The sequence below is a fragment of the Pogona vitticeps genome, chromosome 5 (genome assembly GCF_051106095.1).
Source record: "Pogona vitticeps strain Pit_001003342236 chromosome 5, PviZW2.1, whole genome shotgun sequence".
NCBI classification, from domain to species: Eukaryota; Metazoa; Chordata; class Lepidosauria; order Squamata; family Agamidae; genus Pogona; species Pogona vitticeps.
The window spans coordinates 34005179-34022394 of record NC_135787.1 but is presented as its reverse complement, the minus strand read 5'-3'; the positions used below and the strand labels follow the sequence as shown (position 1 = coordinate 34022394).

Sequence of the window (17216 nt, the reverse complement as noted above, 5' to 3'; positions counted from 1 at the left end):
CCACTGAAAATTCTTCCCCTTTCTGTGCCCTATCCCCCAAAGGCATGGTGACACCCCAGCTGCACCTCCTGATCAGAGCAGGGCTGCACAGCCCCAGTCCCGAAAGAGGCCAAGAGACCTACTCAGTGTTTTGGGGTGCCCCACAGGACCCCCATCAGGGGATGGAATGTTCCTCCCACAATCTTCCAGTGCACAGATATTAGCATACCTAATATGCGGGGAAGGCAGGGAAAGCGGGGAAATTTAAACTTTCAGTTAGTGAAGAGGCTGCTTGTCTGCTTCCTTGCTAGTACAAGCAGTTAGAGAGCTGGGAGAGAGAGTCCTGGGACTGCCTGGGATTGTCATTTTAAAATGTAAAATTTAGTTTAAAAGCTGCTTGTTTTGGGTTAAACTGTGCTTGGGTGAAAAGGTGCTCTGTTTGAGTTGAAACCTGCTTGTGTAGAAACGTTCATGCTTGCCTTAAAAATCTGCTTGTTTTTCTTTAAAAGCTGCTTGTTTTGGCTTAAACCATGCTTGGGTGAACAGGTGCTCCATTTGAGTTGAAACCTGCTTGCCTGGGAAGCTTTTCAGACCAGTGCCGATCAGCTGTTAGGTGTGGGGGGGGCAGGAGCGGAGAAGAGCACAAAATGGCTGCTGGCTGCCTGCTGGCTTTTAGCTGTTTGGGGCTCTTTTTTGACTATTCTGGGGTCTACCAAGGCACTATGAAGAGCTGGGCTCAGTCTACAGTACCTGGTAAGTGACTTTAATTTTTTAAAAGTTTCTGACTTTTTTTCCCATAAGAATGCATTAATTAATTTTCAATGCATTCTTATAAGAAATTTGGATTCTACTTGCAAACTTTTCAACTAGTTCTGGGCATCTAACAGAGAATGTATTTCCAAAGCGTGTTGCAGCAAGGAAACTAACTGTACCTCCTGACTTCTAACTGGATTACAGTACCTGCGTCCTGATTTCAGCTACTATAGTTTGTATTCAGTTTTTTTGGCTCGTGAAGAACATTGTTCATGGCTGTTGTGCCTTGCATGCTATAAATGTTGAATTATGTCAGAAACCCGAGATTTGGTCTTATGCTGAGCATGTGCTACTGCTGCTGAATGGGTTAAGCTTTGTGTTGCTGTTCTTTTGTATAACCTAAAGTAAATAAGGAAAACCAGCTGTTAAATAGTTTAATTCCACTATTTATCCTCCACACAACTAAAAGGGACCTCTCAATGCAGTGCCAAATAAGACAAACCATTTCTAACTTAATATAGGCTTGAGCTGTAGATGGGCAGAGTTGCACAACAATCTCATCTGTCATTGAGACATTTCTATAAGCATGGGGAGGAGGTGGATGAAAGGAAATGTAAAATATAGGTAGCATGGTAAAGGTCTTATCACTGGCTAATAATGGTCTATATGTACTTGAATTAAATTTATGGTACACAAATTTATGGTACATAAACTAGAGTACACAAAGCTTTAAGTCTCTCCATTTGTTAATGACAGTGGTAATGGTTCTTAATGCCACTGTTGACTGCTGTTCACTTTACATGGTTCAAATGTTATTATAGTTTATTAAATATTTTATTACACTATTTGGTTCAGAATATGTTTTCCCTGTTTTCCTCCTCTAAAAATTATGTGCGTCTTAAGGTCCGGTGCTTCTTATGGAGCAAAAAATACGGTAACTCTGCCATCTCAGGCAGGATGTCTATCAGGTAATAGCATGAGTAGCCCTCGGAAGTGCAGACTCAACTTCAATGGTGTCTCACTAGAAACTTGATATGTGGATTAATTACATTCCTCTGCAGTACTGAGGATACATTTCTAGGTTATCCAGCATTCTCATACAGAAATTCACCTGATTATCTCTTGCTTCTTCATATTAAATACAATTGTATGCTGGGCCACTCATAAGGCTCACCTGGAAACCTGGAGGGAAGGCCTATTTAAGGGGTGGCTCTCCCTCACAGACCTTGCCTCGGCAACAAACATCTTTGGCCATGTTGCTCTGGAGTCCCTGTTCCCACCTTGACCCCTGCTTTTCTTCTGGAATTGTTGCATCTGGACTCCAGTGTTCCTATTCCTGCCTTGACCCCTGCTCTTGCCTCCAGCATCTCTGTGTCTAGACTCCAGTGTTCCTGTCCCTGCTTGCTTCTGCTTGTCTTCTGCATCATGGTGCCTTGTTCCGCCTCCGTGATCCCGGTCCTCCGTGATCCCAGCAAGAGCACCTGGCTCCCAGCCTAGTGCTCTTGCCTCAGCTTGGTCACAGCCAAGGTCTTTGGCTGTGTTGTGGTGTGCTGACTGCCTTGCTGCTTCTGAACTTCTGAGTCCCTGCATTCCAGTATTCCTGCATCTGCTCCTGTTCCTGCCTTGGCCCCTTGCTCTTGCCTCCTACATCTCTGTGTTTGGACTCCAGTGTTCCTGCATTAGCTCCTGTTCCTGCCTCCACCCCTGTTTTTGCCTCTGCTTGCCTCCTGCATCTTGGTGCCTTGTTCCAGCTCTGTTCCCCAAGCCCTGTGCTCTCGCCTCCACTTGGTCACAACCAACTATGCATTGAGTGCCTTGGTACTTGATACTGTGTGTGGTGGACTGGGTCCTGGTGCCTTTGCCCCTGGTGAGAGTCTGCCTGGGATATCCTGGACGGTGACAGAAAGAATTGGACATGTTTAGCCTTGAGAAAAGAAAACGGAAGGGAGATATGATAGCGCTCTCAAATACTTGAACAGCTGCCATGCAGGAGAGGGGAAGGGATCTGTTCTCGATCATCCCACAGTATAAGGTAAAAGTAAAGGTTCCCCTTGACAATTTTTGTCCAGTCGTGTTCGACTCTAGGGGGCGGTGCTCATCCCCGTTTCCAAGCCATAGAGCCAGTGTTTTGTCCGAAGACAATCTTCCGTGGTCACACGGCCAGTGCAACTTAGACACGGAACGCTGTTACCTTCCCACTGAGGTGGTCCCTATTTATCTACTCGCATTTGCATGCTTTCGAACTGCTAGGCTGGCAGGAGCTGGGACAAAGTGACGGGAGCTCACTCCATCGCGTGGATTCGGTCTTACGACTGCTGGTCTTCTGACCCTGCAGCACAGGCTTCTGCGGTTTAGCCTGCAGCGCCACCACGTCCCTTATCCCACAGTGTAGAAAATATAATAATGGGCTCAATTTACAGCAAGCCAGATTATGGTAGAATGTAAGGAAAAACTTCCTAACTGTTAGAGCAGTATGACTATGGAACCTATTGTCTTGGGAAGTAGTGAGTCCTCCAACACTGGTGCCATTCAAGAAAAAAAAATTAGAAACCATTTTGTCAGATATACTTTGGATTCTTGCACTGAGCAGGGAGGCGGACTCAATGGCCTTATAGAACCCTTCTAACTCAGTATTCTATGATTCTACTCTTCTGTGTTTTAAGGCTAAAATTCTACTGATGTTTGTGTAAGGTTTGTAGAGCTTGCCACAGCTGACAATGTGCTGTGGTGCATATTTTGGTTATGTCACTGGGCGAACCATCAGGCATATGTCCAAGGGGCACCCCAGCACTTCATCAATTTGCCAGAACAAGTTATAAAAAAATTAAATCAACAATGATTCTTGCCTAAATATTTTTCATTGTTTTTAGTTAGTGATCTTTTAACATAAGCATTATATTTTAATAGAACAACTTTTTGTGGGCTGAGTTATAGTTTTTAGCTGTGTGCTTAGTTCACAGTAATTTTGTAAGCTACCTTGTGTCTCTATATTAAGAGAAAAGTGGTGTTTGAATGAAATATTTTTTTCTTTCTTCACACTCATGTAAAAATGATTGTTAATGCTAACAATTGTAACTCACAAAGGTAGCTATAAACATGCACTCACTGTTTCTTAAAAATAAATTAAACTCACACAAACTGAGTTGCTTACAGTCAAAACTAGGCATTTATTTAAGCATTCTATGTTATGAAACTAGTTCGAGCAGTTCCTCCAACCCTAATCAACGATGGTCCTTAGTTGAAGTCCTGGCCTTTCATTTTCTGTTTCTCAGTTGACTAAGCTTACATGATATAAAAAGTACAATCAGAGTGAAACTGCTCTTGTGGATGGAAAGGGGCCGAGCAAGGCAGACACATTAGTTAAAGTAAAAGGTAAAGGTTCCCCTTGACAATTTTTGTCCAGTCGTGTTCGACTCTAGGGGCGGTGCTCATCCCCGTTTCCAAGCCATAGAGCCAGCGTTTTGTCCGAAGACAATTTTCAGTGGTCACATGGCCTGTGCGACTTAGACACGGAACGCTGTTACCTTCCCACCAAGGTGGTCCCTATTTATCTACTCGCATATGCATGCTTTCGAACTGCTGGGTTGGCGGGAACATTAGTTAAAGCAGAGATGCAATCTGCGAAAGGGAAAGAAAAGACCCCTATGCTTTGCTACAGGAAAATAAAAGTGGCTTTTCTGGGGCATACAACCCTTTGGGGGATATTTTGGGGGGGGGGAATCCATCCTTAGGGCAGAAAAGGAAATGGTTTATCATATTATCTTTTAAAAGTACAGTGGTGCCTCAACTTACGAATGTCCCAACATATGACCATTTCGAGTTACAATCAGCTCCAAAATTTTGCTTTGCCTTGCGGTCGGAGCTTCCAGTTACAAACAGAAAAAGGCAGGAAATTCAAATTGCTAACTGTTGGTAGGCGGAAAGACTGCTTCTTTGTAGCTCTTTCACCCCAACAATTAGAGTGAGTGGGATCGGAGGAGGCTTCGGACTGCCTGGTAAGATAAGGTGCTGCTTTCTGCTTTTTGAAAACTTGATTTTTTGTGTGTGTGATTTTTTTCTTCGGCTGGAATGGATTAATTACATTTCAACGCATTTCAATGTGAAATGGTGCTTCCACTTACAACCATTTTGAGTTACAACCGGAGTTCTAGGACCGATTAAGTTCATATGGCGAGGCACCACTGTACAAACATCATACCATTCTTGATACTGTAGGTTACTCTACTTACTTTTAAACTAACATGTTCTAGTGGCCAGATTTGTATGACTCAAGAAACACACCTGAGGAAATATTATGGAAATAATCAATTTAAATCAGTTTTCTCTGATAAATCATGATCTAAATTGCTGATTTAAATTGCGCTTACTTACATCAATCCACCTAAGAGATCTGTGCGGCAGTGGGCAGACAATGTTGTAGTCATGTGATTACTTCACCTAAAGCACGGCTCATGAAACAATTTACAACCCACACCATCACAAAGTTGCCCTGCAGTAGCATAAGCTGGCTCTGTACCTCAGTAAAGTGGTCCTATGATAATATCAAACCTGTAGGACACAAATCTTGCTATCTTTATTATGTGAAGAAGCAGAAGTCCTCAAAAGTGGTGCCATTAAAAGCTGCTAAAATCCTAATCTGCTGGTTAGTTTTATCATTAATAATCACAGTTTGCAATGGCTCTGATAGCAAAGTCTAGTGCCTACAAACTTCTTGCTTTTTTACAAAAAAAATTAAAAGGAAAACTAGTCTCTAAGGACTGGTTTCATAAACTCACTTCTCTCAATAATATGCTTACCTAAGTATAACTTACTACAACTGAGACTATCCACACATTTCTCACAAAAAGCTCTCTCGGGACAGCCAGTGTGTAATAAGAAGCTTCAAATAACCAATCATAAATAATTACAATTAAAAATCATTACAGTCATGTCAATTTCCCTCAACTGGGAACATCTACTGTAATATTAATAGACAAAACACAGAGAAAGAGCTCAGAAAACGTATGCACTTACAAATAATTAATTGAGCAGTATGTGCTTTTGCAAAAACACCAGAGGCATATTAGGTGATAAACACAAATAAAAAAGAAACTCTCCCCGTCCACTGGGTCACAATCTAAACTTCTGTTCTGCAAACATGGCAATCCAAATGTCCCAAACAGGCTATTATTTTTACTATGTTATGCCCCATAACAACAGCATTTCAGTTTGAACACAAACTTGGCCATGAATGATGAACCCATAAATGAAGGAAAAGTCACCGCATTCCCAACAACTTTTCTACTTGGTGTCATCACCATCAACTTAAAGAGCCATTCACAAAAGCCTTCACAAACTACTACTTGGGAAATCTCTCCTCCTGCTGAAGGCTACTATCTCTCAAAGTAACAGTGAAATTAGCTTTATCCATAGCTATAAATCAAGGTTTCATCCCGAAGACTTGACAACATTCGTAAATGATACTGTGTACATTTTCTTGAACATTTACTGCCAGAAAGAACTTCATTTAAAAAAAAATTAGAGACGTATTATTGCATGCTGTGTAATCAACAGCAAACCCTTGGGATGCCTTACTGCTTTTCAGCTACTAATATCCGTTTGATTTTAGCAAAGCTTGTTTCCCCTACTAACACTCCACCCAGCTGATACCCACCTTTATTATTTAAAGTGTCATATTAAAAATTGTGACTGTAAGTTTTAATTCTGGTGTGATTCAAGCACAACAAAAAAGAGACTTACTGCCATTGTCAGAATCCTCACTGCTGCTGGGAAGTCGACCTCGTTTCATGATCTTCCCGGGTAACAGCAGGCAGCCTGTGAAGGAATACAAGAGACGTTAACCCCCAACAACAGCAACAGTCCTCAGGTTCTAAATCAAAGAAAATTCAATAAATGAGAACTAGAAATGAAAGCAAAAGACATGAAGCAGCATAAAGTGAAGCAATACATATCATGAAGATATTTAGTCAAAAATTTATCATGTGGGATGGCCAGAAAGGAGATCTGAGGATAACTGATGCTATCCTCAAGCCATGTTCATCCAAAAACTCTTGCACCCAGAATTATGTTTCTATTTGCTTTTAATATTATTAAATATTGTTAATATTGAAAAACAGCAAGTCCAACACAGCACATGCTTTGCATACAGTATACTGTATATAGGTTGTATCTATACAGCCTACAAACCACCTCAAAAGGTGTAACAACTGCCTTAGACATTAATTAGAACAATAATTTTGACTGATATCACATCTTTTTGTAGAACAACAATAGAAAAAGTTCCTGCATTACACACTCTACTATGACCTAGGACAAGAAACTATAGTGGAATTTCAGACTCAATCCTGACATTCACCACTAACTTCTCACAGCCTACTGGATGGCAATATTCATGTGTAAGTCTGAGTTCTGGGAGACATACCGAAACAACAATGAGGCCACAGATACAAAGTGGTTTAGGTAAATCTTCAGTTCACTCAAATTGCCCACAGTCCTACCTCCAATATAGCTTCCACATAAGTTAATTCAATTTAGTTCTCCATGGCAAACGTCAGTTCATGGCATAAAGAACATAAAAATTGACTTCACTGAAGTAAAATAAATACTAGATGATACTGCAGATTTTCTCATTTATAATGCTCCTGCTGTTAAGATCTCCAGATTCTTCAGTTTTTTCTAATTTGCAACTTAACACGTTAAAAACAGAAAGCAGTCAAGTGGCAGAGTGCTATTTCCTATATCTATTCTAATAGCTGCTAAGAAATCCAGGTAGCAGTCTCTCACCAATATAGCTAACAACAATCTTATAATGTGTAACAACACAGTACAGTATAGGTTATTGTGATGGACAGCTCTCAGAACACTCCTGTCAGTCAAGTGAGGGAGCCTATGACATGACAGGACAGGAGGGGCGGAACCAGAAAAAAAGGAGACAAGAAAGACAGTTAAGGGCAGTTTAGGCAGTTAGGGCCGTGATGGTGTTAGAGAGAAGGGAAATAGATAAAAAGATAGGAATAGGACAAGTCTTGGAATGTTTGTGTGGTTAAAAGCAATAATAATAAAAGAAACTGTTTAAATATAATAATATCATGATTAAAGAAAACCTAACTAAGCAAGCATATCTCAAATCAAAAGAACATATATTGAATGAATAAAATAAGACCATCTTTGATATCCATGTATGATTGAAATGTTATCCTATGAATAAACCTTGTTAATGTTGACAGCTGTGATTCATTATTGAAATTTGGTAGATTGAGGAAAATCCTCTGGTGGCAGCATATAAAAGGGTGAAAACTGTCTGTAACACCCAAAGGCAAATCAGGGAATTAAGAAAAACAAACAGAGGAGCTGGAGTGTTGCTACAGTTGTGTATGAAAGATACAAAGATACAAAGCATAAAAATGCTAGTCTATAATAAGAACTTCTGTTTCCTAGCACTTGTCTGCACATCTGAAAGCACAATGCCCGTGGCTCTTTTCAACACAGTAGAACACTCCATCCATACACAGCCCTCTTTTCTAGACTGGCCAGAATTCTACAAAAGCTGCAAGAAGTCAAAACATGTCTCTTATATACACACTGTATGCTTATTTATTTGGTTACCAATGAGTTTGACAAAGGTAATAAAGCAACTTCTTGGTAATTGCTGAAAACAGCTTAGCAGCCTGGTAGTATAAATTACAGCTCTGAACAAATGGCCTTATGAAATTCACCATGCTGTTTGTGGGAAGAGAAATGGGATGGAGTGGGAGAGAACATTTATCCGAATTTCTCCAGGGGAAGGAGAAATTCTCCAACAATTTCTCAGAGGTGTTTATAAAACAACTTTGTCTTTCTTCACTAAAGCTTTTTTTTTTTTTTGCATTATCAGTACAAGCAACAGCAGCAACTACTGTGTTGGCAGGGTGGCCACCATTTTCCTCCTTTTTCTTTTCATTCTGTTTCCTCATTCAATACAAGAATGCACATCCCGTATTTTTCAGTGTATAAGACACTACTTTTTCCTAAAATCATTAAACTAAAAATCAAGGGTCATCTTATACATGGAAGTAAGCTGAGATAACAAAATGGCCCATACTTTGCCTCTGCAAACAGGCTTCCAGGAGGCTTAGCTGCCTCCAATCAGGAGGCTTATCTTCCTACACATCCACTGATGCTGAGCAAACCAATTGCAACAGTGCTCAGATGCAACAGGGACTCCTAATGTCCAAGGGTTTTGAGCCCACACGCTGAATAAAGTTAAAGTGTGGTGCATAATATGACAATAATGGTATATAAATGTTACCTAATTACCCAATAAAAATGTGTTCTACGTTCATTCATTCATTCTCCAAACCTTTATTGGCATAAATACAGCTGGAATTACTAACAATAAACACAACGGGTTATAACTTGGAAGTTAATTTAAGAATCTCAAGCAGAAAAATAGCGACAGCTTCGGTGATACGGGAGGAAGAATCATTCAGAAAAATCTCAGGGGTGTTCGGCAGGGAAGATAACCAGGGTTCTAGTAGTGCCTTACGAATGGAAAAATGAACTGGGCAGGAAAACAGTATATGATCAAGTGTATCCGGAACCAAATGGCAGAACAGGCATAATCGATCCTCTTTAGGAATATTTGCTAATCGACCGGCATGGTGTGTTCTACGTTTAAAATATTGATTTCTTAATTTTAGAAAAAGGGGGGGGGGAGTCATACATGGGGGCGTCTTATACACAGAAAAATACTCTGAGTCTGTGTGTGTGTGTGTGTGTGTATACACACCATATTTTTTCCATTTATGAGACGACCAATGTATAAGACAACCCCCCCTTATCTAACCCCAAATTAGAAAATTTGATCACAGCTTTCCCCGCCACTTCCTAAACCTGAGGCTAAGCAAAAGGAAGGGAAAAGCCGCAGTCAAAGGGCTGCACGATCACTGAGCCTACAACCAGCGGTGGAGGCAGGAGGAGGAGGAGGAGGTGGAGACTGAGGCAAAAAAAAAGCAGCGGGCTCAGCCACCTCTTGCTGCTGCCCATTGACTGCTGCTGCCACTGCCCAATCACAAGGAGACAATCACCTCCTGCTGCTGCCTTCCGTGTATAAAATGACTATCAATTTTTCCTCTAATTATTTTAAGGGGAAGTGTCATTTTATACATGGAAAAATATGGTACTGCATATGTATATATATTTCTATGGTTCCTTTTTATATAGTTTCCTTTAAAAATAAATTGTATTATTTTATAACATTTGCCATAATTTCTTTACACCTGTATCTTCCAGCTACCATAAAAATCAATATATAAGTTTATAAAGCCCTTCAAACTGTTTACTCAAACGGTTTATAAACTTTAAACTAAAAACCATTAGCCACATCTTATGTTTCAGGCCACCATTTTGTTTCCTACCCAAAGCCTTCCATCTGGGACATTATCCTAGACTTGATGCCTGGCAGCCACCAACAATGGAGGAGAGAGCTTGGAAACAATTCTGCAAAATGGCCTTCTATTTCTAGGGGAGCAAAAAGAACATGTTTATTTTTAAAAGGTTTTGAAGATATCTTGGCTGGGCATTTGGCTCAGGTTAGGTTTCTGTGCCTTCTCATAGTTCCCAAATATTACATTTTTGAAGGATCACTGTAGATTCATCTTGGCTCTAATACACATACTTACAATACAACTCATTCCCTATAGGCCCTGTAACAGATATGATGGAGGGCAGTGTTATGTTCAGTTTCAGGAAACAGGTCAAGCTAGTATTGTGCCATAATTTGTCCTCCAACTTCCAGACATTTTAGCTTCCCCTTACCTTCACAAAGAAATGTAATCAAAGGTGCTGGATTTTTATTTCTTTTTTTTTCATTTCTTATCATACATTTTATATCTTCCCTGAATGTCCACACTTTCTGATCTGAGAAAGTCCCAAGAAAGGTACTGCCTTCTGACAGGAAAAATCAAATCTGCAGTTTAACTGAAATGTGGAAAATTGTTGCAGGAGTATTCGTAAGTCGAAGCACCATTTCCGATAGGAATGCACTGAAAACGGATTAATCTGTTCTGGCCGAAGGAAAAAATACCAAAAAAGAAAAGAAAAGAAACAGAGCAAGTCGTGACAGCCGCCGCCAGAGGCCTCCCGGCTTTCCTGCCGCCATGGGAGGCCTCCCGAGGTTCCCCGCTGCTCTGACCGCCTCAGAGCAGCGGGGAACCCTGAGAGGCCTCCCACAGCAGCGGCCAGAGCGGCAGAGGAGCCCAGGGTTTTCCTGCCTTTTTCCTTTCGTAAGTGGAAGCTTCGGCCGCAAGTCGAACCAAAATTTTGTGGACGGAGCTTTCCGTAACTCGAAATTTTCCTAACTAGGGACATCTGTAATTCGAGGCACCACTGTACAGCCATGCTCTAAGTCATATATAAACAAGAATCCTGAATGATTTCATACCCATGATGATTTCTCCAAAATTTATCCTCCTTTGAAAGTGAATGAAACTGGTCAGAATTATTATGGCAGCAATGTTCAGCACAGCACTACTATCGATGTCCGAAACACACATCTCTAGATCACAACGTATCATTTTCCAGAAAATCTGTGAAACGCTAACAGAAGCAGACTGTGCCAAGTCTCCTGCTGGGCATGCCCCGAAGCATTTATAAAGCTCGTTACAAATGACAAAAATCCACTAGGTCTGTTCAACATGCACATACCTCAGCATACCCGATATAACTATGAGAATAAACTCTCTCGGGTGAAAAACTCTGGATCCTGAGAGGCTCTTTTGGCACAATGGAGGCTCCAAAGTACGCTATTATGCACTAAAGCGAGACTCTTACTTACATGATGAAAAATAGCCAATGAATATCCAAGAGCTAGAAGGCCAGTGAAGAGGTGGAGGAGAACTAAAAAGGCGGAAACAATGTGACACAACAAGTGAAGCAAAACATGTTCATTGTGAATTAAAGTGACAAGTACTCTAGGACATACATCAGCTCTCATGAGACTTAGTTTGCCATGTTTCAGTTTCAGCAACAATGAGGACTGGCCAAGCCATTAGCCGCAAAATCCCAAGGCACACCTTCTAGGTGCAGTTTCAAGAAACAGCTGCCAAGCTGACCTGCCTTTAGTTTTGGTTTGTTGCACAGACACTAAATTAGTAAGGTTTTCATACAAGTGGCAACTTCTAATAAGCTGCTCCACTGGTTTTTACAAAAGAAAGCACAATTAAGACATCTATATGCCTGGTTGTAATAAACCAGTTAAAAAAAAAAGAAATAGGAAAGTAATAGGAAAAGCAGGATTGCTAATAAATGCACACAAGGAGATGTGCAAACATTATCTCTCAAAGATCACATGTTAATGTCACAATCACACATTATCTTTAATTCCCAGTTATGCTTGCAATAATGTAGTCCCCAATGAAGAGAACTTGTCAAAAGAGTTAATTGTTTAGATACTGGGATACTGCTCATGTGATCAAAGTAATCAAGACTGCTCAGTGCAAATGCAAGCGATACATCACCTTTGATAGCTACTGGAGACAATTTTGAGACTGGAAAATCCTGTTTCATTTCTGTCTAAAGTATTATATCCTGGCTTCAATCTAGCTGTTTCAACCACTTACAATCAAAGGAATGTGCCTCAGCACTATATGGATCTAGACTCCTGACTCTAGGAGTAATCCCAACATTACGTATCTAGAGCAACCCTACTAAAATCAATAATTGAATTAGTTGTGAACTAAATCCCATTCACTTGGTCTACTGTCCTGAAGTTTCTGGATTTAGCTTCTAAAGTGTGAAGATGGATGGATGGATGGATGGATGGATGGATGGATGGATGGATGGATGGATGGATGGATGGATTGGAATGGAATGGAATGGAATGGAATGGAATGGAATGGAATGGATGGATTTCAAATATTGATATACCATCTGACTTCATGCCAGGCACTGCTCTAGAAAATTTACAATCAAAATATGAATAACTCATAAATTCACCCCATAAATCCAAGATTAAATTAAAAACTACAAACATAAATACAAATAATAAACAAACAAAATGTAAGCATAGACATTAAAGTATCTCAGCAACAATAGTCCTGGAGACTACAACATCACCACTAAAACAAACTCTGATAGCCCTGGTAGGGAAAGCAGTGGATCACAGGGAGAAAAGTACATCAACGCCAACCCAAATCTATTCCTCTGCCTCACTGTCAGCTGAAGAAACTCTAGGCCAGTGGTGGTGAACCTTTTTTGGGCTCGTGTGCCCAAATTGGGGGGGGGGGCACAGTGGGCGGCGGCAGAGCCGGACATGGTGGCAGCAGAACCAGACGTGGTGGCAGAAGGGAGAATCCCAGCACAGAGGTGCCTTGAGACCCCACTCTGGATCCGTTGCCAGTGCCAGCTGCTCCGGATCTGCCTGCCAAAGCACCAGCACTGCGGCTGCAGCCACCTCCACAGATTTGGCTGCGTGGGAGGGAGTAGCAATCCGGGAACTTATGGCTCGTGTGCCGGCCGAAAGGGCTCCACATGCCAGATGTAGCACACGTGCCATAAGTTCACCATCGCTGCTTTAGGCCCAGGCCCACCAGTGCAGAGGTCCCACTGACACTGATGTTATCCTTATAAATAGAGATGGGCACAAACTTCCAGTTCGTGTCCCCTCCTTCTGATATGCCCTGGTGCTTGACGGAATACCCAGGTGGGCATTGCTGGGAGAGAGCAACTCTTCCCTCTGCACCCATCCAGCTCTCAGTCATACATGCCTACATGCAAAACAGAGATCTACATCACCCCAACCCACCCACTGATGGTTACGGCACTGATAGCACAAGATGCAATCAGTGATAAAGACAGACAAAAATGTTACAAGAAATTGGACAGCAATCATGCCCTGCTTCTGAAAAATATTGGAGTGTAACAATCTACGCATGAACTGCTCTCCCATTAAAAGGATGATTAGAAATTTTAATTAAAGGATACAGAAATTCTGCAGCTGGCATTAGTAAAGAAAACAGCTACTATGTGTGCTTGAGACACATCTGCTTGCAACTGTTCTCGTGTTTTAAAAAATTCACATAGATGTCTGTTGATTATTATCATTTAAAAATACTCATAATTGTATTAAAAGAAAAATCTGAAGAACACCGTTCCCAACATTTGATATTCAAGGGGCATAACTAACAGCAGAAGAGCAAATTCCCTCAAATGAAAGTTCTAGGTTCAATCTCTGTATCTCAAGGGAGAGCCAGGAAAGACTCATGTCCAGAAGCCTGTTCATCACTGACACTTATCTGGCGTAACTACATTTACAAAGAGGACCAAAGTTGCTTTGCAGTGACTTTGACCGTTTCACATGATGATGCAAGCTCTGGTGTGGTTTTAAAAAGGGTGCCCTGTAGCCATTTTTAAATTGCACCAGGGCTTCCATCCCAGTCAGCCGGTACTGAGAGGCTTTTCAGCTATTGGTGGTGACAGGGTCAGGGCTTACTTATCACATGGCAAAACCAGATCCACTGCAGCTGCCCCTGAGGCAAGAGCACTGTTACAGCCCAGCAAGTGCTATGGAGGCTTCCTGCCTACCTCTGTGCTAGCCAGCTGGTGATGACAGTTTTGCTGGGATGGGGAGAGTACCAGAGGCTCCTTTTTTTCCTCTCATGGTAAGTGGGCATGGCTGCCCCCACCCTGCCTCTCAGTGCTGGCTGGCCTACAGGCTGGGATTTGCATTAAAGCAGGATGCAGGAAAAGAGGCATTTTTATACCTGTTTATGGATAACCCACAGGGAAAAAAAACCTACTGTCAGTTATCTGAAATATGTTATTAATGCCAATGAAGAATGTACCACACTAACTCAAAATAAGGTAATTATGTGCAACTCAAAAACACTATCCATCCTTAGCATCTATTGTGTAAAATATCATCATTCACCGCCACAGTTTTAATTTCAAACAGGGGATGCACTAAGTCACTCTTACTATTTAGTATAACCCCGCCCATGATTTCTGTCAGATGATTTCTACTTAATGTTAGGTACTTTTTTAAAAAAGGCATTCTCCCAAGCTTTGCACCCTGTCACTAATGACAACATTTCTCATCATAAATTTCATCACTTCTGAGTGTTAGCTTTATCTTAACTTGATACCTATCACAAGATGCTAAGAATTTATTGGGTCAAGAAGGCAACCAATGAAGCAGTAAGCCAAAAATATAAAGATTAAGAAACCATAAAGCACATAAAATACAGAAAGCTATACTTCTGTCACATAACCAGAAATGAAAATTACGGACTGCTATACTACAGCCATTCATTCAAATTAAAATAAATGGTGGGGGGAGGGCAGGAAAGAGATGAAATTGTCTGCTGAAGAGCCTTGGACACTGGTTCGAATGAGGCACACTGTTATTGTTTAGAGCTGTTGCATACACGGTGAGAATAGCCATGATGATATCCACTCCCTATCTCTGCAGATGACATTAGTCAGTGGTTTCAAAAATGTTAGAAGATAATGATGGAGAGCATACTTAAAATCATCAAGAAGGTGAGGATGAAAAACTTTATCACTGCTGGTCCCTCATGTTTAACAAAGCTTTTCTGTGCCTATGGACAGTTAAGTGTGTCAAGCAGGTCTACTTGTAGGTCCACCTCTCCCTGAGATTCCAGTTATATATGTGTAAGACAGAATGAGGTGTCACCTTTGGCGACAGATCACAGCACATGACAGCAAGATGACAAAGAGAAGCAACCCTTTCCAATTTCTTTTACCTCCTTTGAGCTGGTGTGCCTTCCTCATGTGCAGTGGAAGAAGTTATCCAACTGCTCAAGAAACTCTCTGCTACTAGTCCAGTTGCCTTTTGAGAAGTGATTGTTGCTGAAGGCTACTGAGTACAATGGATTGATTCTGAATATTCAATGCAGCCAATAATGTAAAGCGGTACAATCCTAGGGCTAGAATGCATAATATCTTATATAAGCACTTTAAAGGTGTCAAACAATCTAAAAATACAAAGCATAAGTTACATTTTGGTGATATGCTCCTTCAGAATTCAGAAGTCAATCTTAGTTAGGTGATCTACAAACTAAGCAAAGGTGTGTGTGGCCACAAAAATGGCAGGGAACGAGCAAATGTGGGCCACTTTGGAATGGTCAGGCATGATTAGAGCAATTTAATCAAGCCTAACAGTTCACAGAGTAATCACTCCTGTCAGTATCATAAAGTGGATTAATAAGCAAACCAATTCAGGATATTTACAAATTAATCCCCATTTTGACCATTTTTTGTTGCAATGTTCCAAAAATAATAATTGGGTGCCAATCAAGTTGACTCAGACTCATGGCAAGCCTTACCAGGGTTTCCTAGGTATAGAATGCTCAAAAGTGGTTTGGCAGTCCCTTCTTCTGGGGGTACACTGGGATCATGTAGTTTGCCCAAGATCACAAAGGCTGGTTCTTCTCTTAGGAAGCACACTGGGAAATTTAGCTCCAAATGTCTGGTATTCCAATTCAGTGAGCTATCCAACCAATTACATTCCACAGCCACCTACCGTTGGTTTTTCCCTGCAGCAACTACATAATCCAATGACTGTAGGGATAGTACCATACTACTTATTTGATTTTGGATACTCACCCGCTCAAACTGTAAAGCCTGTTCTTGTACAAAAATCCCTTTACCTACCTCATCTGAATCTTTGACTCCCTCAACAGCAGCTATATTCACACATTGCTTTCAGTTCCATTAAGAATTTCCTCATCTGAATCTTTGACTCCCTCAATAAGGGCAGCTATATTCACACATTGCTTTCAGTTCCATTAAGAATTTTTAAAAGGTATTAACAGCTGCAAACCTCCCCCCTCCCCATGATCCCAGATATGCAAACTTTGAAGGAGATGACACAAAAATCTTCATGCTTATTTGCCTGCTATCTGGAAAGTATTATCTTCTCTTAAGGTGCTACTATACCACAAATCTGATCCAAACTCTGACAATGGTCAGGAGGTCAATTATTGGATTTCCAGCTATAGTTAATGGGAGGGATGAATCTTGGGATTCAACTCAGGTTCAGGATCCCACTCAAAAGCCTCCAAATCCACTCATTATCCAAAGCACCAACTCAGTGGATGTGCCAAATCTTGTACTCAGCATGCATCCCAAGCATCCATCTATCTGTTTACTTACAATTAGCATAATCTGACATAGGGTGAACAGCAGTATATGGAGAAACATAGTGAGAAAGTAGCTGCTATCTTTATTTTAATGGCCAAAGAAAAACAGGTTTTTATATGGATATTAATTGTGCATCCCCAGGTCAAAGCTTTTATAACCTGTGTTTCCTTCCACAGTACTTTTAATGACTTCCATAAAGCCCTGGGTAAACAGGATTTATAATTCCAGTTCTGACAGATCATTAACTATAACAGTGTTAACGGGTGCCTCTGTAATAAACTGCGAAGAAGCACTACAGAGAAAGCACAGAGGGAATGCAAATGTGCACCCTGATGGCTGAGAAA

General features: G+C 41.0%; 1 protein-coding gene across 4 annotated transcripts in view; it reads right to left on the bottom strand.

Annotated features, from left to right (window-relative positions):
• The window catches only part of JADE1 (jade family PHD finger 1), a 74946-nt gene that overhangs the window by 51846 nt on the left and 5884 nt on the right, over nucleotides 1-17216 (bottom strand). For all 4 annotated transcript variants that reach the window (XM_020781528.3, XM_078376711.1, XM_020781527.3 and 1 more), the window contains exon 2: nucleotides 6472-6546. In XM_020781528.3, the coding sequence (XP_020637187.1) occupies nucleotides 6472-6520 (49 nt within the window). In that variant the 5' untranslated portion in view covers nucleotides 6521-6546. The remainder of the gene's footprint in view (nucleotides 1-6471; nucleotides 6547-17216) is intronic.